Source organism: Aythya fuligula, chromosome 3 (assembly GCF_009819795.1).
Source record: "Aythya fuligula isolate bAytFul2 chromosome 3, bAytFul2.pri, whole genome shotgun sequence".
Classification (NCBI taxonomy): Eukaryota; Metazoa; Chordata; class Aves; order Anseriformes; family Anatidae; genus Aythya; species Aythya fuligula.
This window is the reverse complement of record NC_045561.1, coordinates 55692623-55713121: the sequence shown is the minus strand read 5'-3', so window position 1 is coordinate 55713121 and position 20499 is coordinate 55692623. Positions and strand designations below refer to the sequence as shown.

The window sequence follows — 20499 nt, the reverse complement described above, 5'->3', positions numbered from 1 at the left end:
CCGCCGCCGCCGCCTCCTCCTCCCCTTCCGCCGCCGTGGGGAGGCGAGGGGCGGCCGGGCTGAGGCGAGCCGATCCGAGCCGGGTGGGCAGGATGCTCCGCTCCCTCTGGAGCTTCCTCAAGCGCCACAAGAAGAAATGCCTCGTCCTCGGCACCTTCCTGGGCGGTGAGGGGTTTGCCCTGCGTGGGGGGAGGAAAAAAAAAAAACAAATCCCAGGGAGCCTTCCCGGGTCTGCACGGGGTTTGGAGGGGCTCCTCGGGGGTTAAATATTGGGGGCTGAAGTGTCTCAGCAGCACGTCTCGGCTCTCAGCTTCTGACTGAGGTGAGGGCTCTCGGGGAGGTGGCTGGGTGTACTGCTGCCTCCCCTCATCTGTTGTGGCCTCCGCATCCTCCTAGCACGAATTCCTTGGGTCACAGGCTAGCTGGTGGGTGCTGAAAGCAGCCCTCCAGCAGCTCTGCCCCTTCTCCTGCAGGCTTTCTGGCTCTACGAGTACAGCAGAAAGTGATGTTTGCCGGCTCCTGAGCCACCCTGCTTGCAGGTGTACCCTCATGTGCCAGGCTGTAACCTGGAGGCTGTGCTTCTCCCCTTAACCACCCGTGTGGGACTGCCAGGTGGGCAAAGGGGGCTAGGAGAAGTGCAAGTTCTCCTGGGCTGGATGGGAAAGCAGTTATCATGGGGCTTGGTAGTCCTGATAGCCTGAAATCCTAAATTCATCACATGTAAGTGGCCTTCTGCCAGCGTGGGAACCATCCTAGTGTCCCTGGGCTTGCAGCTTCTTGCTTACGATGGATGCTGTTCAGGTAGTTTGGTACAAGTGGCACTGACATGCTACTGACTGCATGAAGTACACTGAAAAGTAAAAATTTGGGACTCTGTAGCAAATTGGAGCAACCACGAGCAGGAGAACATCGTTAGCTGCCATCAGCTGCAACTTGAACCATAATATTTTAAGGCAGCTAAGGAGATGGAGGGGTTTACTGCAGAATGCTACGCTTGTTTTGCAGCTGAATCAGGAGTGCTTTGGCCATCTGAATGTTAGTTATGGATCAGACCTTAATATAACTCCAGGAGTTATGTCACTGCTAATGAACGAGAACCCCAGAATCCACGACTGATTCTCCAAAAAATACTGCTTAATGCTGAAAGGTTGAATGCAACTTCACCCGATTGCTTTTATTTAAAGACTTATTCTGAGTTGGCTGAATGATGTGCAAAAAGCAACCTAATAGTCTGCTGATAAAATGTCAGAGAGTGGACGGTACGTCTCTCTGATGTATTTTTCTTAAGAGCTGTAGTTGCAGTTTCTGGGAAGGGGGATGTAACAAAAGAAAATGGGACATCACAAGCTTAATGATTTTAAGTCTTTGACTGGCAAGTGTTCAGAAGTTAATGTGAATATTTAATTATTCATTAGACAACACAGGAGAATCCCTACATTATTACTGGTACAATGTTATATCAGTGTTGCATTACTGAAGAATAACAAACATCTGAGTTGGTTGGTACCTTTGCCTCTGCTTACAAATTCCATGCATGTTATCAGTGGCTGTCGTTAATGTAATTTCTGTGGCTCCCAACACTCATATCTTCATAAACAGAAAAATCTGATGCAAAACCCATGAGGTTAGAACTCAGACTGATGGAAAAGCAACTGAACTGTGTGCAATTTTCCCTTTGATTAAGAAGACCTCAACTTTGTGAAGATCTTAGACCCATTCTTCAGGGGTTTGTTCTTTTAGCAAGAACATACTTGAATCTCTTCCAGCAGGTAAAGATCTAGTGTTCAGGATTCAGAAACATTATTTAAAGAAGAGAGAGTCTGAGTTCCAAGGATGTAATAGATTTACTTGTTCTTGATGGATGGGTAGATTTAAAGTGGGTTATATTTCAGTGCCTGGCACTGAAGGCAAGTTAAAAAGGATACTACAAAATGATTCACTGGTTAAATCCTCGTTGCCTTAGAAGAGCAAGTTCAGCGTGTTCGAAATGTATGGTTCTGATTTCAGTGGTGAATGAGCTGTTACTCAATTTCATCTGTTGCAACCTTCAGCTTGCAGAAGGAGCATTTCAGTTCAGATGTCTGCCTGCTTGCCCAAGACAGTAGTGTTGGCTTGTGAGCGAGTGAAAGGGCATTACGTGGGTTTTGGTAGAAGTCACTGGTGCCAACAGAATAAGGCTTTGGTGCTTTCCTATTTTATATATAATCTTTAACCATAATGAGATGGTTGTATATCCGTTGATGCGTGGTCTGCTCGAACAAAAGAACAAATGACAACTTCGGGAGCTGTTGATGTTCAGGAAGGATCCAGGCTTCTGTGTGTTTTCATTTCTAAATAATTAAATTCTTGGGGGGGGGGGAGAGGGAAGAGGAGGGAGATATGGCAGTGAGAGTAAAGTTTGCACGTGGTTGGAAGGAGATTTCCTGAAACTTGGTGCCTCCCAGTTAGTGGTTCCTCTCTTCTGCTCACCTTTCCATCCCACCTGTGAAGAAGGGAAAGGGCTGAGGGAGAAAGTCATAATTTATGCGATGTAAGAGAGATCCCACCTGTTTGAGGCCACTGGCATGAACATGTGACAGCTGGTGGATTTTGTAAGCTGCTTCCGTTACTTATGTTTGGATGGGAATTAGCTGTACAGCAGTGATAATTACCTCAGTTCGCTGCTGAGAGGAGAATCACAGTGTCGCTTCTCAAGGAGATGGGCATTGTAGACCCCAAATATTCATGTGGTGTAGGACAGCCAATACAAATGTAAATGCGTTTCACTTTGTAGATCAATTTGAGAGCAATGTGAAGTGTAGTTGCAGGTCCTTACTGAGGCTCCTGTACCTGAATTCATCGATGCCAGCTGCTGTAATCCTTGTTTGTATTTTCCAAACCATGTGCGGTTCAGAAATGCTGGGACTGTAGTTGTTTGTGGAGTTCATACATGAAGAAGAAAAAAAGATTTACATAGAAATTAGCCTTTGCGCAGTCTCATCATTGCTCAATTTTCTTTATTACTCCTGGTTCTGTTTGGGACATAGGGGAAATGTACTACGAGAAGTTCTATCGACACGACTATGTAGCTAATCAGACATGAGTAAAGTGTTGCTGCTGATACTTTTTGCTGACCTCCCATCCCCTGCTGAGAGTACAATTGAGATACCTTATCTGTTGTAAAAAATTGGTGTTTCCTCTGTTCTCAACAGAGATTTTCAGCACGTCAGTTTAGTTTCTTACCATCACATTAGCTGATGTTGACTTTATGGCAGTTCTTAGGACATGGCTTCCTCTGGTCCTGCTTCCATCTCTAAGCGATGGTATCGTCATGTAGTGCATTCAGCCTGGACTTCTAAGTCTTCATTATTTTCTAGTCTTCCAAATTACTGTTCTGGATACCCATACGGATACACACAGCAGTTCTACAGCAAAACATGAACACACACACAGACTCCAGGCTGGCTCTGCTACTGAGTGCAGGCAAGAGTCACCCCTGTGCAGGCATCCCTTGTCAGGGCTGGAATTTCCCAAGCACCATGTCAAGTCCTCCCAGCTGCTCAGGGGCACTGAGGAGAGCCCTTCCAAGCCATGCAGTTAGTAACAGACTCAGTTTGCTGCGCACATGCATTTTTATTTCTATTTTTTTCCTTAAGCTGCGTGCATGATGCAACTTTTCCCTTGGCTGGCTTCTAACGCGTTGTGTTCTCAAAGATGAAACAGGAGTGCGTGATATCGATTAATGATGGGTCAAAGTTACCACTTCGCTCTGGGCAGGAGGAGAGAAATGCAGCTGCTGATATCTGGTGTTGCATCACTTGAACAGAGTGGTGTGTTTTTTTTCTGGAAACTCCTTGTTAAACCCGGGCGGCTGCTAATGCAACTTTGGACCCTGGTGGGACGCAGCGGTTGGTAGTGCAGAACACTCGCACCACTTCAACAATCAGCTGTTAAGCAATTAGCTGTCTCAATCTTAATTATAAAGGTACTGCTCCAGCCTATCTCTCTAGGGCATGCACGTGATTCTTCTTGAGTTGTTTTGCTTCTTATGGTCTCATGACTGCCTCTGCCCTGCATACATGCAAGAAGAGCCTTTTTTATTTTATTTTTTTTATATACCTGTGTAACCTTTCTGCCAAAAAAAATTGAGGGAAATGATTTATTTGGGGTGGAAAAATGAAGCAAATGTTGTCTTTTGGGTGAATGGTTTTGTCTGGATGCATTGGGAAAAATGAGGTTGGAAAGAAATGATTGGGAAAATATTGTTTTGAAAAACTTTGCTTATACTAAAAAAAAAAAACTAATTGTTGCTGGTTCAGTAAGCAGCAAAAAATAAACTCAGTACAATGAAGGTCATGTCCGAGATACACATTTTTGTCAGGAAGGATTATTCTTTGGAGAAAAATAATTGTTAGTTTTGAAGTCTCGTTTTGGTTAGCAGTTTCCAGGGGTAAAATTGCACTTAATGTCTATGGAGCCGTAACATTGAAGTTTGTGTCTAATGGGGCAAATCTTCCACTTCTGACAAGTGGTCAGTCTGCTGAAAGGTTGAGGCAGGAGGGACTGATTTCCACTTCTTATTTTTGAGGCTTTGGTGAAATAAATGAAAGTGATTGCAGTTGTTTTGAACTGATCTGGTTTGCAGTTGCCTATTAGGAAGCATACTACTGGTACGAATTACCAAATTTATTTTTTTTGTGACCGTAAATATTAGGGCACAGAGCTGACAAGGCTCCTGAAATACTGGTGATAGTTCTGGCGAACATATTGAAAGGTTTTAATGATCTAAAAATGTAGCTGAACTCAAAATCGGGGGTGGTGGTGTTAGTTTTTGTGGATGGAGTTGTAAAAATAGTTCTACAACTCCCAGGGTTCAGTAAGTGTTACAAGCCTCCTTCATTCAGATAATAATTTTGGATCGAGAAAAGTGGGCTTCAGACTGTTTATGACTCCTGGAAGTGCTTGGTGGACAAAAAGACTCAATTTGATACTCAGATTTCTTCTGTGTAGCATTATTAACTTGAAAGAGTCGGATCTGGCACGCTGTGGAGGGATGTCAATATTTAGGGGATTGCTCCCCACCTTGTACAGTGGCCTTTTCTGCTTGTTTGCTCTTCCCTTTTTCTCCCCACTCTCTCTGCAGTGGGCAAAGGCACTGATAAGCAGCACAAGAGGCATAGCAGCACCTCGAGGGATGGCTCAGAAAGGGAAGCGGAGATGAGGAAGGATGAGAAGAGGGCTGTAGGCAGGCTGGGGATGCCTGCGAACCCCCAGAGGTGTGGGAAGAGCGGCTGGGGGAGCCTTCAAAGGGTTGTGTGTTGGGAGGGGAGGAAGTGAAGAGCAAATATTTTTGGTGAGTCTTTGTGGAGGTTCATAGTGAGGGTGAGGTAGGGTGATTAGGTCCTCAAGGGTTGGAAAAGAATGGAGCTGGAGAGTAGGAAGCAGGCATGGTAAGAAGTAAGATCTGAGGATGGGAAGAGGGAACGGAGGGGCCCGTGGACTTGGCGGTGCACTGAGGGCTACGCTCAGGCCCTGCTAGCTAGCCAAGGTTCTTCCTATGCACACGTTACAGACCAATACTTCCTCTGTTTGGACCTGAAATGTTTTTCTTACATGAATTTTAAGATTGAGTTTTATCTTTAACTTCTGCTGTTCATTTTAGAAAGATATCTTGAAAGAAACACTTTTCGTCCTTTTCCAGGCTTGTGCATTTTCTTTCCTGTTCCTTGTTTCTGTTGCCCTACGCCTTTCTCTTCATAATACTTTCTTCAGTCCCTTCAATTGTTTGAAAGGCAACGTATCTCTTAAAAATGTTTCTTTTACTGATTAAAGACTCTTTACATTTTACTTCATTTTGTAAATGCTATTTCTGATTATTACCTTTGCTAATTACCATTAAAATACTCAAGACCCACTTATCTCCCTCAAGAACACTCACCCTTATGGCTTAAAACCAGTGAAAAGGGCTGAAGGGGGGGCTTTGCTCACATTTTGAAAGCAGCTTGTAATCTGAAAATCTCTCTGCAGGAGTCTATTTACTGGGAAAATATGGACAGAAGAAAATCAGAGAAATCCAAGAACGAGAGGCAGCTGAATACATCGCCCAAGCACGAAGGCAGTATCATTTTGAAAGTAATCAGAGGACGTGCAATATGACAGGTAAGACAAGGAAATAGTTACTGTTCTTGATAGCTGGAATTATTTGGGGATTTATACTACATATAGACAGCAATGAATAAGAATTCAAAATCTTAATTAAATACTAGTACATAAATATAGTAATCTTACAGCATCTTACTGAATCTGAAGAACAGAAGATTGAAGAGATTTTGGGGGGTCATGTCAACCCTTAGCTTGAATATACCCATTTATAATCCGTACAAATATAGATACAGGCTATAGTTTTTCTCAGTTAAAGATCCTTGTTATATTGCCCTAAACTGCACATAGTATAAGGTGTGAAGCAGCACCCAGAACTTACAGCACAATTAATTAATTACCTTATTCACTATAGTAAATTAGTAGTAAGCTACACAGATCTTTGTGGGTAACTTTTATTTACAAATAAGAAGCATATCAGTCTAGTAATTCCCTACATTTGAACAGTTAAAAGGTACTTCACTATATGGGGAGCAAAAATGAAAAGTCATTTTATTGTAGTGTTTGTCTTTGGATTGTTTAGAGGTAATGGGTAGAATTAAAAAAAAAAAAATCCCTGTCATTCTTACAAATAGTTTTGAATGGCTTGTATTTCTATAAAACAAATTGGGCAGCATTTTCTTCTGTTGAAATTTGTAATGGCTTCTCAAGTGGCTGCAAATGGATTCTGTGTCCCTTGTTTACCCTGACCAATTTGTATTTTATTTTCATGTTTTCCATTTTGTAGTGCTGGGATTGATTTTCCTGCATGGACTAATTTTTTCTTTGCCATTCTTTGTGCAAAGTACATACTGTCTGGTAGCATGCATTCCTGTCAAGATTTTTCATATTTTGTTCATGGTATTTATTATGTTACCTGCATGCTTATTTACTGTTTTCTGTTCCCATTGTACAATAGCAGATGAGACCTTGAATCTTCTGAAAGTCAAGGACTTTATCCCACCAGCTTTCCTTTGTTTAAAACAGATCTTTCTCGAGTTTTCTTGTAAAAAATAAATAAATAAATAAATAAAATAAAAAATCAATTTTTTCTTCCCATTTGGAGAAATGCAGCAGTATAGATTTTCACCAGTTCTTCTTCAGCAGAGTTGAAGGCATGTGTATGCAGACCTGCAGGATGTAAGCACATATCTGCAGACAGGCTAGGAAAAGCTATGTAGCCACGTAAAGGCATTTGTGCCCAGAATCATGAGGCAAGCAGGTAATTGTACTTCTGAGTACTTCCAGGATTTCCTATGTTGCTTGTCCTCCCAGCTTTGCATGTTGAGCAAATAGGGCCAACACTGTAGCAGCTATTGAGAGAGAGCGGGGTATGGATTTATGATTTTTTTTTTATGTTGACAGATTTTGGTTTGTTTTTTTGTATTTTTTTATTTAATAACAGTGCTGTCAATGCTCCCAACACTGAGGGATACCTTAATGCATCAATTAAATTCTGAAAGTCTCACATCTCTTCTTAAAAATAGGTAAGACTGTTTCATTGTGTTAAATATAACTTGTTTTGATCACAAGATATTTTTTTTTCAAATTATGTATTTATAATGTAGAGAGAGTCAAGCATTTTGTTCTTGTGTCCCACTGAATCACTTAAAGTATTTTGAAATTACCACATAAATATTTTGTGTCTTGTTAGATACAGTTTGACAGGTATGGTTGGCATTCTACAAACATTACTGGAAATAATTGTTACTTTAAGATGCTGCAATGGGAGCCATGGTTTTTGTTGAGTTTGTTTAGGATAGATAAAGTACTTAAAGTATCTAGTCTTCTCTTAAACTGTATCGTGACCAAGTTGTTGTTGCGTTTGTAAAAATGTTCATGTAATCTCATCGAGGTCAGACATGTTGAATGGTAGTGGAAAGTACCAAAATGAGTTTACAAATGGAAGTGAGCTATAAGAAGCAAAAGGGGCATGTCATAACTTAAGACAAATGTCTCCCTGTCGGAAAACACCTTTATTCTCATTATAACTGCAAGAACAAATGGCATATTTTTTAAATACATAAAATGCATAATAGCATACCTTAAAAACTGCTTGGCATTTAGCAAGGAGTAGAAGTGTTATGTAGGAAGTTAACACAGGGTTTCTGACTCACTCAAGGCTGTCTTTTCAGTTTACCTCCCACTAACTTATTTATATAGCTTTAACTTAATCTGTCCAGCATTTAATAAATTACCTGTCCTATCATTGTCTTTTTTCAGTCAAAAAAATCTCTTATAATACAACAGAATGTGATATTTAATATAGGAGTTATAGCCTACGTCATGTTTTTGTAATAGTGGATCTGAGAACTGGCTACTGTAATTGAGGATTATTTATCCCAAACAGCAAGAAATTGGAAAAAAAGTTAGCTTCTATGGAACATTTAATATGTTTGCCAAAATAAGAATTTTACTTAATAAAAAATTAACCTGAATGAACAAGAAATGTGGATGATCAAATTTGTCTTCTGGACTGTACAACAAAATATTCTACAAATGCTTGTAGTCCATTGTTCCATGGTAAAGACAAGTAATGGCTTAGTTTATTTTTTGTAGCATATGTTCTTTTATCAAAATATATCTGTTATCTCTGACTTGTTTGACTAGTTGGAGCAGTTTACAGGTACAGTGACGTATTTCTGAATTCCAATAATACATGCAGCTGAGGTCATGAGTATTCTGTAAGCATGGGCATCCATTTAGAGTCTATCTTAGAGTAGAGTTTGTGTCTTAATGCTTCCTTTTTTTTTGACTTACACTTAGAAAGTTTTAAATAGATGCTTACCCTTTTTGATCTGAGAAGAGTTTGAATGAAACAAGGCTTCAGAATTAGCTTTAAAGTCAGTCTTTCAAGGAGCTTTCTTGTGTTGCACATGAAGGTATAGATTTGTTTTCTTTCCACTTTGATTTCAGAAGATGAATCAAAGGGTTCCCTTCCAGTGTCAGTCAATATATAAAAGGGTAGATGGGGAGTTTTACCTTTCTTAATGTCTCTGAAGATACAGTCTCTTTGTTATATTATCTATGAGAAGATGTTATTATGTTACTATGTTCTTCCTTAAATCAACTGCTTTATCTTGAATTCTTCTCAGTTCTTAAATTTAAATCCTTTTTACATTGCTTTAGTAATTTGGTATGGCTAGGGTTAGGTTGGATGTTGTCAGTCTTCCAAAGAAACTTTTAAACAGGAAGCACCACACAAGACCACTGATGTTCTTGCTCTGTCTGTCCTCCTCTTCTTAAAGCAATGTGATTGAGTGAGATCAGGTGAAGCAGTTGCTGCTGTAGTCCTGCAGGTGTTACCTATCTCCCACTTATTCAACCTAAACTTTGTTCTAAACCTCTAGTTTAGTTTTGCATTACTTTCTGCCTTGCTTCTGTAGCCGATAATGGTTTTCCAAATAAAGAAATGTGAAATAAAAGTTGAGTAGCAGCTGAGTATTAGTAAGTTGCAGCAAATGAAGACTAAAATATCCGGTTCCATTGTTAGGCTTAATACTCACAGTATTAAGCTGTTACCTGGTTGTTGCCTTATGTTGTGAGGAGAAACTTTGTAAGCATGAGCTCTGTGTTTTGACATGATGGTTGGAAATGTAGTTGGCTGATGTTGACGTATTGGCTTCTTTGTCTTGCTTCAATTGGCATGGAAAACTTACCACTTATAAGCAAAAGGTGTAGTTTTGAGTCCTGTCATGTGTTTCACCTACAGAAGTATTACTGTATCTTCTCTTTTTTCTTTTCTTTTCTTTTCTTTTTTTTTTTTTTTTAACTCTTCGTTTGGCTTTTGAATGGCTTTTAAAACTGTTGACTTTGCTTGCATAATGTAAGGTGTGTAAACTGTCCTTGTATGCGCTATGGATCCTTCTTGTATCTCTTCTAGCTATCTTCTTTAAATCTCTCTCTGCTTTCTGGAGTTTAATAGTGCTTTAATAGGTTTAATAGTTTATAATACCTGTTCATTTGCATTATTTGATAGCAATGAGTTTAAAAATTAATTGTTTACGTAAGTGATATAATGGGCAAACTAGTGCCAAAGTGCATGTGTTTGTTTCAGAAAGATAAAAACATTCCTTCGTGGTTAACTGGGCCTGTAAGGAGAAATGATTTCTAATGAAAAGTATGTTCTTTTAATAAATTATGTTACTGTAAAATCTAAGCACAGGCTATTCTGAACCATCTGTGCTAAATATTTAAATACTACTTCTGATCCCAAGAAATTACCAAATGTTTTCCTAAATTACTTTCAGAAATTGTTTCCTCCACAATAGAGATACAGTAGCCATTCTTTACTAACAGTGCTTAACAGAAGGGAATGGTTGATTAAATTTCTTGGATGGTTAGCTTGCTCTTACCTCTGCTACTGCTGCTGTATTGTTAAAATTGCATCTGGTTAGTAGTTTTAAGTAACTTAGGTGGTTCAGATGTCTTTATACACACAGAGTAGGGGACAGGAGGTTGGAGAGCAGCCCCACAGAAAGGGATCTGGGGGTTCTGGTTGACACCAAGTTGAACACGACCCAGCAGTGTGCCCTGGCAGCCAAAAGGCACAACCACGTCCTTGGGTGCACTGAGCACAGCACAGCCGGCTGGTCGAGGAAAGGGGTTGTCCTGCTCTGCTCTGCGCTGGTGTGGCCTCACCTCGAGTGCTGTGTGCAGGTTTGGGCATGAAAAGACAACAAGGTCATAAAACTATTAGAGAGCCTCCAAAGGAGGGCTACAAAGATGGTGGAGGGTCTAGAGGGCAAGACATGAGGAGCAGCTGAGGGCCCTTGGTTTGCTCAGCCCAGAGCAGAGCAGGCTGAGGGGAGGCCTCATGGCGGCCTGCAGCTCCCTCACGAGGGGAGCGGAGGGGCAGGCGCTGAGCTCTGCTCTCTGGGGACAGCGACAGGACCCGAGGGAACGGCATGGAACTGGGACAGGGGAGGGTCAGGCTGGGGGTTAGGGAAAGGGTCTGCACCCAGAGGGGGGTCAGGCACTGGGACAGGCTCCCCAGGGCAGTGGTCACAGCAAAACATTTGGACAACGCCCTCAGCCATAGGGTTTGCTTTTTGGGTGGTCCTGTGTGGAGCTCGGAGCTGGACTCAACGATCCCTGTGAATCCCTTCCAACTCTGGATATTCTTTAATTCTGTACAATCTGCAGTCTTGCATTTTGACTGCAGAATATATATAGTCTTAGGAATCAGTCAGGTCAAAAAGGTAGATGTTTTTTTAGAGAAGAAAAGAACAAACGATTTATGTGGATGGTGCAAGACTCCTTTTCCACAGATGGTCATGATCTATTTGTTTTTAGATTATCAAGTCTGAACTTTAATAGAAAGCCAGGGAATGGTAAATCCTGTAAGAAGGTAGGATAGAAATTCTGATCCTGTGCTGTTTATGCACAAGTAGATTACCTGGGCATACTTACTGAGCTGAGGTTTGTGTTAAATATACCCAGGATCAATGCCCCAGAAAAGACTTACTGCTTTGTACCATCAGTGGGCTTTTTCTAACTGCTTAGTGTAGGAACTCAAATTTGGTAATATAACTGTATGTCATTGGTATCAATAAACACTATACTTACACGTTGAAATGTGAAAATTTTTCCTGTGACTTCGTAATGCATAGTTTATGTACTGTTTTCTTGAATGAGGCAGATCAATGTAGGTGTAATCTGATGTGAATAATTATAATAGTTAAATGAACTTGCCTTAGAGCACTACAGTTTTAGTTAATGTTTATTAATTTCCAAGTAAAATATACAATGGCTAATATTTGCATTTATTTTTCCCACAGGCCAGCAAACAAGTTAGAAATATGGGAGGATTTAAAGATAATAAGTAAGTGTAAATAAAAGATTACATCTACATAATATCTAATATAAATTCTAAAATCTTTTATACCCTTTAAAATGCGCACTTCACACTACAGTGAGTTGTCCTTTCAGTAGATATGAAGATAATGTAGCATACTACATAGCAAACTCCTCCATGCTCTGCCAAAGCTCCTCATTAAGGATTTTTTTTCATATCCCCCAGGGAAATCAGATGCTCAAAAAACACCTTGAAGAATCTTTTTGGCTCTCATGTTACCCTGCTCAACAAAACTTTGTGCAGGCTTTCTGTACCACCACAGAAAAATCACACCTCCCAGAAATGCAGACCAGCCGTTATATGGCCAGTGATATTCTCTTTTTGAGCCTGTTTGAGATAACCACTGCTGTGGTGGTTATGAACCCTATCATTCATCATTTTATGTACTGGCTGGTGAAAGCAGTGGAAGGGAAGCAATAACAGTGAAGTCAGATAATTATGTAGTGAAACATTACTGAGATGCTTTTATTTTTTTTGTTCACTACTTCTGTTTCCTTAGTGCCATTTGTTATCCCCACCACCACCACTGCCTCTCTGGTTTTCTTTGCTTCCTTAGAGTTTTGCTTCTCCTTGTCACGACACCTCTATAGATCCTGCTTTTGATCTGGTTCGTTTTTCACTGTGTCTTTGATAATCAGCACTCATCCAAATTTATTTGTCACTTCCCCGCATCCTCTGCTACCTGGTGGCTGGTAGCTGATGCTCATTTTCATTTTCTTTATGTAAATATTATCTGCTTCTGCCTTAGGTAACATTTTTCTTTCTCTGAAACTGCTGTTGTGCCTTCTGTGTCTTGACTGCATGATGAGGGCTAACATACTATGTGTATTTCGTGGCCTTATGATGAAGGAGGGTTTGGTGGCACTGTTACGTGATGCACCTTCTGGAGCAACTTGTACAGCCTGTTTTTTTTTGTTGTTGTTTTTTGTTTGTTTGTTTGGTTTGGTTTGGTTTGGTTTTTGTTTTTCCCAAAATAACTTGTGTAATGTGCTAAATTATATTAACATAGGACTTTGGGGCACTGGAACAGGCTCCCCAGGGAGCCCCCAGGTCATGGCAGCAACCCTGACAGTGTTCAAGAAGTGTTTGGACAGTGCTCTCACATACAGTCTGATTTTTGGGTGGTCTGTGTGGAGACAGGAGCTGAACTAGATGATCCTTGTGAGTCCTTTCCAGCTTGAGATATTCTACGATTCTTGGATTTAAATGGAACAACACTTTAGCTGTAGCTCCTGTACATATTAGACTCATGAGCATTTGGGGCATGGTATGAAAATACATGTTATGACAACCAATGGGAGGAATTGCTATGTATTTAAGAATCATTAGCACTTCTTGAGTCTTGGAAAATACTCTTCCTCTTGACTCACCCTTTTTTCATTGACTTTGAAGTATTTTTTTTTTGTCTGTTTTCAAGGTTTCACAAGAAGTATTGTAGCGGTGTACAGCACCTGTATGCTAGTAGTTCTTTTGCGAGTCCAGTTAAATATTATTGGTGGTTACATCTACCTAGATAATGCTGCTGTCTGCAAGAACGGCACGGTAAGTTTCTTGTTTTGTTTCAAAAGTTGAAATTACACATTCTTGGAGGTGAAAGAATTATTTAGATAAAAAGGGCATAGCTTGAATGAAACAGTTTTCTAAGGGTGGAAGATGTGAAAGCATTACTGACAGTAAGGTATATTGATAAGTTGTTACAGTTTCTAAATTTGGATGATTTGGTGATACTGTTGCTGACAAAATACTAGCAATATCAAATAATACCTTTTTGTCTGCATTTGTATCGCTTAAAGAAGGCTTCTTCATATCTGAACACCAAACTAAAATAATTTTTGCTTTCATTAGACATTTTTGAAACAGTAATACTGTATGAATGACCCAAGATACGTAAGCAAGTATGTATAAATGCTTAGCTCTTCATAGCTTGTACATTAATTCCCCCAGTTATTTTTTTTCTAGAGTTAAAGAAAAGCATTGTCTTAGAAATTTTTACTATTTTTAAACTGCAAAAGGTCATTTACCGAAATGTTTCTTGATGAGGCCAAGCAAAGTAGAACGGGTTTTGCTTACATGTTTTATCTGTTGCTCAATAACAGCAAATCCTAGAGTAAGCAAATACACAGAGTAAGTTGTAAATTGTTGAACAGATCACCTAAAAATAATGGGTGCAAATCTTAATTAGTTGTCATATGCCCCTCTGTGATATCTCTTACTGAGAGTCAAGGAAAAGCAGCATGTGAAGGCAGGTCTGAGGGTTTTGAAAAGCTTTCATTAGGGAGGCCAGAGATGATGGAGGTCATGTTTCATTTTGCAAAGTCCAAAAAACTTTTTAGACAAGAGGATCTGGAGTAGAAATGTTTCCTTTCTGCAACTTTTCCAGTAGAGGAATGGGTTGATGGGATCAACTCTGAGGCACTCTGCTGGAGCGATTTGAGAGGATATCCTCATTTCTGAAAGCTCCTGTTCTGTCAGGAGATATCTATGGCTTTGGTTAGGGTTGAGCTTAAATATCCTATTCCACCAGGTTTAATTCTTAGCATGGTGGAGAGTCTCATTCTATTTGCAATACAATTTTTTTAAGAAATTTTCCTATGTAAATGAAAAGTGAAAGAAGATTTTAAAGATTCTTCCGTGACACCAAAATAGAAGAGATGTCTATAGCACGGAAGAGAGCAATGCCATAGTACTCAAAAGATCTGTAGGTTGGTGGCAGGAAGGGAGAATCAGAAGCTACAGCCTCCAACTGGTGAGAGAGGATATGCTTTGGGACTCTTGTCTCCCAATTCAAATATGACAGCCTGCAAGTGCACATTTGGATCTTCAGAAAAGTGTCCTGCTATTCCGTGCGGTCTGCCTGAGTATAATGACGGTTGGTGGATGGGCAAGTGCTTGGCCATTACGTTTCTGACTGTGATGATTCACATGTGGTTGGAAGGATGGCCACAGCAAACTGAAAGACTACAGGGAAGTCATGATCTATTTTTGATGTCTTCTTTCTCAATTTTTATTTGAATAAATTTTTAATCTCCTTATTCTGTTTTGAAACTAGCGTGATTAAGAAGGAACCTCTCTTTAGCAGGGAAACCAAATATAGTTGTTTTCTAGAGCTTCATTGATAATGGGGGAATCCATCTGCTACATGGTATTAAAATATTAAGGAAGGTGTTTGTAACCTGTTTGAAGCAGGTTTTGTGTTGTCTACTGTTGATGTGTCACAGAACTTCTTTTTTCCCCACAGACTCCGCTAGCTCCCCCTGAAGTTCAGCAGCAATATTTATCAAGTATTCAGCACCTTTTAGGAGATGGTAGGATGCTTGTTATATATATACCACTACACTTACAAAGTGCTACTTTTTTCTAGACTTGAGTGAAACATTAAAATAATTCTGACACTTTTCTTGTTCTAGGACTGACTGAGTTAATAACTATTGTTAAACAAGCTGTGCATAAAGTTTTTGGAAGGTAAGAGTCCGTATTTTTCTGTGGTTAGCTTTTCGTCTTTACTGTGATGACAGTTCCCAAAACAATGAGTTGTATTAGAATCAAAACCAAGGAAGGCACCACTGACTTTATTCAGACAAAGATTTTGGCAGGCTATGAACCTGACATTGCAAACCAACTTAGCAGACTGGGGTCCTGTTACTTGTGAGCGTATTATCAGCAGATAAACAATGCATCATTACAATGTTGGCTGCAAAATTAACACTTTTTCCTTTCCAGTATTTCCCTTAAGCATGCCCTTTCCCTTCTGGAGCTGGAACAGAAACTTAAAGATATCAGGAAAGTAGTGGAACATAAAGATTCAGATCAGAGCGCACCTTATTCTCCCTTATGTCATTATCTGATGCCAGATGAAGAAAACCCCTTGGCTACCCAGGTACTTGCTTCAGTTTTTCATCTGCCTTTGTTTGTTTATTTTGAAGAGGGAGGGGTGCATAACAGTCCTCCAGATGCACCATGGTAACCGTATCTTTGATAAAAGATCGTGCCTCCTCCTTTGTAAGTGAAGTGTCCTTATCTCTTACCTTCTTCAGACTCGATTGAAAACAAGGGTCTTCCTCAGAATGCCAGCTTTGAACTCAGAAACATAGCCAGATTAGTTGCTTTTAGTCTGTGACGTACGCTGTAACATTGTGCAGCTCAATGTGGCCCTAAGCCAAATTGTATTATCTTGTACTTGTGTACCAGCAAAGAGTGTGGTCAATTGTAGCATCTCTGAGAGAGAAGCTTTGCTGGAAGAAAGTGATGGTGTGCTGGAGTTTTTTTGTTGCTTTGGGCTGGAAAATGAAGTCTTGGAGTCAAGGTAAAGGTGCCTCTGATCTCAGTTGTAACATTAAGTTCCAAAATTTTCTGAAGGTGTTTGTCTCCAGCCACATCATGGATTGGTGAAAACTTGTTCTTAATTTGTAATATTGCTGGTATAAAGACGAACTGAGGCTTCAGTGTGTAGCCACATGCATTTATCCTTTAACTTATGCTAACATGCAGTGTTTATGTCAATTTTGGTAGTCAAAAGTAGAAAACATCCTGCTGGATTAGTCTGATATTTCTTGCTAGTACTAAGAACCAAACAATAAAAACACACCACACACACACACACAAAAAAAAAAAAGCAATCAGTCTGTGTACATGCACAAATTATAAAGAAATCTGATTTACTATCACAAATCTTTTATTTTAAATAGATTTGACTTAACACTCATCTTGACTTAATTCCATGGTACAAAACTATTCTATTTCTACCCTTAGAGTTGCCAATGCATTTCTCACTAAATAGCATCTGTCTTTGCTTTTTCCAGGCCTGTGGACTCACAGAAAGAGACACTGCTACGATTAAGCTACTTAATGAAACTAGAGATATGCTAGAAAGGTATACAGAAATATTCTCTAAGCATATTAAATTCCTCCCCCCAACTATAGTTTATATAAGACAGTTAGTTTCATATAAAAAGCTGGTGAACTTTCATTTGCAAAATGTGACCGTTCAGCCACCGTGTTGCATTAAATATTGATTTATATTCACTGATCGCAGGCTGGGATTTTCAAAATCTGAGTGTTCTGAAATTCATTTATAAAAAGCAATCCTGCTTTAGTAAGATGACGAGGACATCTTTCCCCTTATCTCTTCCTCACGTTTTCTGTACTTACGTAGGAACAGAGGAGTACTTCTCTTCTGTTATACCAGGGTAAATTGAGTAGTAATTTTATTGCATTTACTTGCTCTGATAAAATGAACATCAGTTTTGGCTTATCAGAATTTGTTTTTAATGCATAGTTTAATGAATGGTCGTATGCATCCTTCTGCAGGAGCTACTGCAGTGAGGCTTTTATGATAAGCATTGAATAGGAGTGAACTGAGCCAAAACATTCTTAGAATTTAACTGCAAGAGATCTGGGGCATTTTAAGGACAGGTCCCTTCTATGTTACTGCTTAGTAAGAAATAGAGAAGTGAGGAATGCTTTAGATTTATGTCTTTGAGTGTTGACTAGTTTGCTGTGGAGACACTTGGGGAGCCGGTCTCTTGAGATTTGCAAGGTTTTTTAGTTTGGAAAAATAAATCCTAGGAATGAAAACAGCACTTATTTACTTTTTCAGTCCAGACTTCAGTACAGTTTTGAGCACGTGTTTAAACAGAGGATTCAGTCAGCTGCTGGACAACATGGCGGAGTTTTTCAGACCTACAGAACAGGACCTGTCTCAGAACGGCTCTGTAAATAGGTGAATGTTTCCTTTTGTTGTGGTTCTTACACAGTAATTCTTTTAGCCTCACAGTGAATTCTAAAAAGGGCTAGTGATTATCTTGCCTTGTTGAGGTTCTCATGCTGGAAAGACTTCTGTTTCCTGTTTTTTAAGAATAAATACAGTCTCCTCACTTCAGTCAAGCAGAGCTAGGAGTATGGCATGTTTCTTCTCACCCATGAGCTTGCAAGAATTTTTTTGAGTTAACTTCCCCACTGTTACTTGCAGATGTAACAGAAATCAGGAGACCTACACTTACCAGGGTTTCCTAGTGCTGTACAAGCAGACTGCCTTTCTAGGTTGGAGGACTTATGCCACTGGTGGTGTAGTACTTGCAGTACTCCCGAGAAAGATAGCTCTATAGGCCCCACTTTCTGATTGTTAATTATTGTAGTTCTCGAGGAAGCTGGGTATTGCTGTGGTTCTCCAAATATGTATAAGCATAAGTACCTACTGAGCTTTTGTTTTTTGACTGGTATGCTGAAAAAAATCTAACATTGAGGATCTTCTGCCTCCTCCCAAAGGACTGTAACAATGTAGCTTTAATTCTGAAGTTGGTTTTAAAACAGTGTGTTAGAAATCTGAAAGCTGAGTTCCAATCCTAGAAATATAATTTCTAAAATATTAAAATGAAGACTTTGAATAATAACTAGCTTATAGATGTTTATTTTAATAACTAATGGCTTTTGAGTCATAAGTTTGTATTTAAATGTAGACTATTTGCAATGCTTAGAATAAGCAAAAGTCTTTAGGTTGGCTCTCTCTCCTAAGCTTGGTTTTGAGTTTGAAAGTGTGTGATCAGAAACTGACACTTCTAACAACTGTTTACATACAAACACACACAGACTGCAGCTAAATCATGTTTCCCTTGCATGCGATGCAAATGTGAAACTGTGTAATAGGAACACCAACAGGCAGGATAAAATTTGCTTTGGTAGTTCTCTGTATTCAATGAAAAAGACCTAACAGGGACAAAACCTTCATTTGTATACTCCAGTTTGTGGTCTATGCAAAACTAAGTTCTTCCAACTATTAGTTTTGAAGTAGTCATTATTTAGAATAGTAGTATTCACTGTTTAGTAGTTTTACAGATACCAGAGCGGGTCTAAATCATTATTTTTTGTTCTCTTCTAGTCTTTCCAGTGTCAGTCTTCCTTTAGCCAAGATAATTCCAATAATAAATGGACAGATCCATTCAGTATGCAGTGAAACACCCAGTCACTTTGTTCAGGTAAAAATCTTACTTTATTTAAAATATCCCAAATAAAATCTTGAGATTTTGTACGTTTCTTTTTAGGTAACATATCACGTTTTGTTTAATTTCAATGGTTTAGAGGAAAAAAAAAAAGTAGAAACTGGCATAACTTAAACTTTACAAAAAGTTGTATCTTCCAAAAAGATGTTTCTTTTTTTCCCATGCAATCTCTTCTTTGCACTAAACCGTGCAGAAGCAGAAAAAGGTCTCAACTTGGTTCTATTTGGAGTTCTCTTTATCAACCTTTCTAATGCAAGAAATTTGAGTTAGATCTCTGTGGGAGTGCCAGGTGCTTTTCTCATGATGAGTGCAATCATGCACTGCAGCAAAACCAGAGAGATGGCTGTGTGCTTTTGATTAAGTGGTGGGTGTGTTTTTGATTAAGCAAATTCATTCCTTAAATTTCTTCCAGGACCTGTTGATGATGGAACAAGTGAAAGATTTTGCTGCTAATGTTTACGAAGCTTTTAGTACCCCTCAGCAACTAGAGAAATGAGCTGCACACTAATAGGAATAGATCATGTATTTATAACACAACCCGTGTGACTACTGATGAGATTTGGGTTAATTTTATAATGGTGTAGGAGTGGTAGACCAGCAGAAAGAACATACTGAAAAAACTGGGAGCGAGCCGTATTTGTTCTATCTAATAGAATTCTGTTTCAAACACCCATTAAAAATATTCTTGTTGAAAGAATCATTGTATGTAAAGACTTTTCTATTAAAAGTTGTTAAACTCTTGCATAACTCATTTGATTATTTTTATTGCATCTGGAAGGCATCTGGTGGCAGTGTTACAACAAGTTATTTAAGAAAAAATAACTTGTTTGTCTGGGGTGTGTTAGGTTTTGGGAAAAACACGAATGACGGTGAGCTAAGAATAGCAGTATGAAGTACAGCTTTTCTATTCTTCCGCCAGATTTTTCTTTCTGTAAAGAAAAAGTCTTCTTTCCTTGACTTTACAAGTGTTATTCCAGAGGGTTTCTCATTCTTCAGAAAGCCTTTGCCAACGGATGCACGTGCCTCTTGAACAGGCTGGGGGTGGGGGGTGCTCTCTTTGTTACTTAAAAGAATGTGGATTTTTAGAAGTTGTTTATGCTGTTCAAACAGCTACACTGTACACATTGACTTGTAAATATTTTAGCTTAATTTGTATTAATTTTGAGCCCAATTGTCTGTATTGTAATAAAATATTTTAATGTAAAATTTGTGCGTGTGATAACGTTACTAGCAGAAAAGGCAATACCTTATTGGCCTATTACTTAAAGACAGTAATAGTTCTGCATTTATTAACGTTACTCAGGAAAAAAGTCTACATTAAAACTACTCATGCTTTTTGTTGTCCTGTATCTCCCCCTTTTTGCAAACCTCACATTGCAGGTCTACAATTACTAATCCTGACACATGATGCGTTTGGGAATTTTTCAAATTGGACACAATCCACCCTCTGCTTAAGCTGCTGTCTTCCTGCCAAAGCTGAGGATTCCTAGCAACTCCTCATTATTTCTCAAAAAAAAAAAAATATTGTTG

At 39.3% G+C, this 20499-nt stretch overlaps 1 protein-coding gene across 1 annotated transcript; it reads left to right on the top strand.

The window, feature by feature from the left end:
- The first annotated feature begins 16 nt into the window (after window positions 1–16).
- PEX3 (peroxisomal biogenesis factor 3) lies at window positions 17–19716 on the top strand. Its single transcript, XM_032183657.1, has 12 exons — window positions 17–165; window positions 6007–6138; window positions 7523–7604; window positions 11898–11941; window positions 13392–13516; window positions 15213–15279; window positions 15382–15436; window positions 15695–15851; window positions 16774–16844; window positions 17571–17693; window positions 18849–18945; window positions 19382–19716. Exons 1-12 carry the CDS (start codon window positions 93–95, stop codon window positions 19463–19465), a joined length of 1110 nt encoding a protein of 369 aa, XP_032039548.1. The 5' UTR covers window positions 17–92; the 3' UTR covers window positions 19466–19716.
- The last annotated feature ends 783 nt before the right edge of the window (window positions 19717–20499 follow it).

Coding starts and splice junctions, on each gene's coding strand:
- PEX3 (XM_032183657.1), top strand. CDS start 93: ATGCTCCGCTCCCTCTGGAGCTTCCTCAAGCGCCACAAGAAGAAATGC. Junction 13,517..15,212: donor CTGTCTGCAAGAACGGCACG/GTAAGTTTCTTG, acceptor TTTTCCCCACAG/ACTCCGCTAGCTCCCCCTGA. Junction 16,845..17,570: donor ACTAGAGATATGCTAGAAAG/GTATACAGAAAT, acceptor TTACTTTTTCAG/TCCAGACTTCAGTACAGTTT.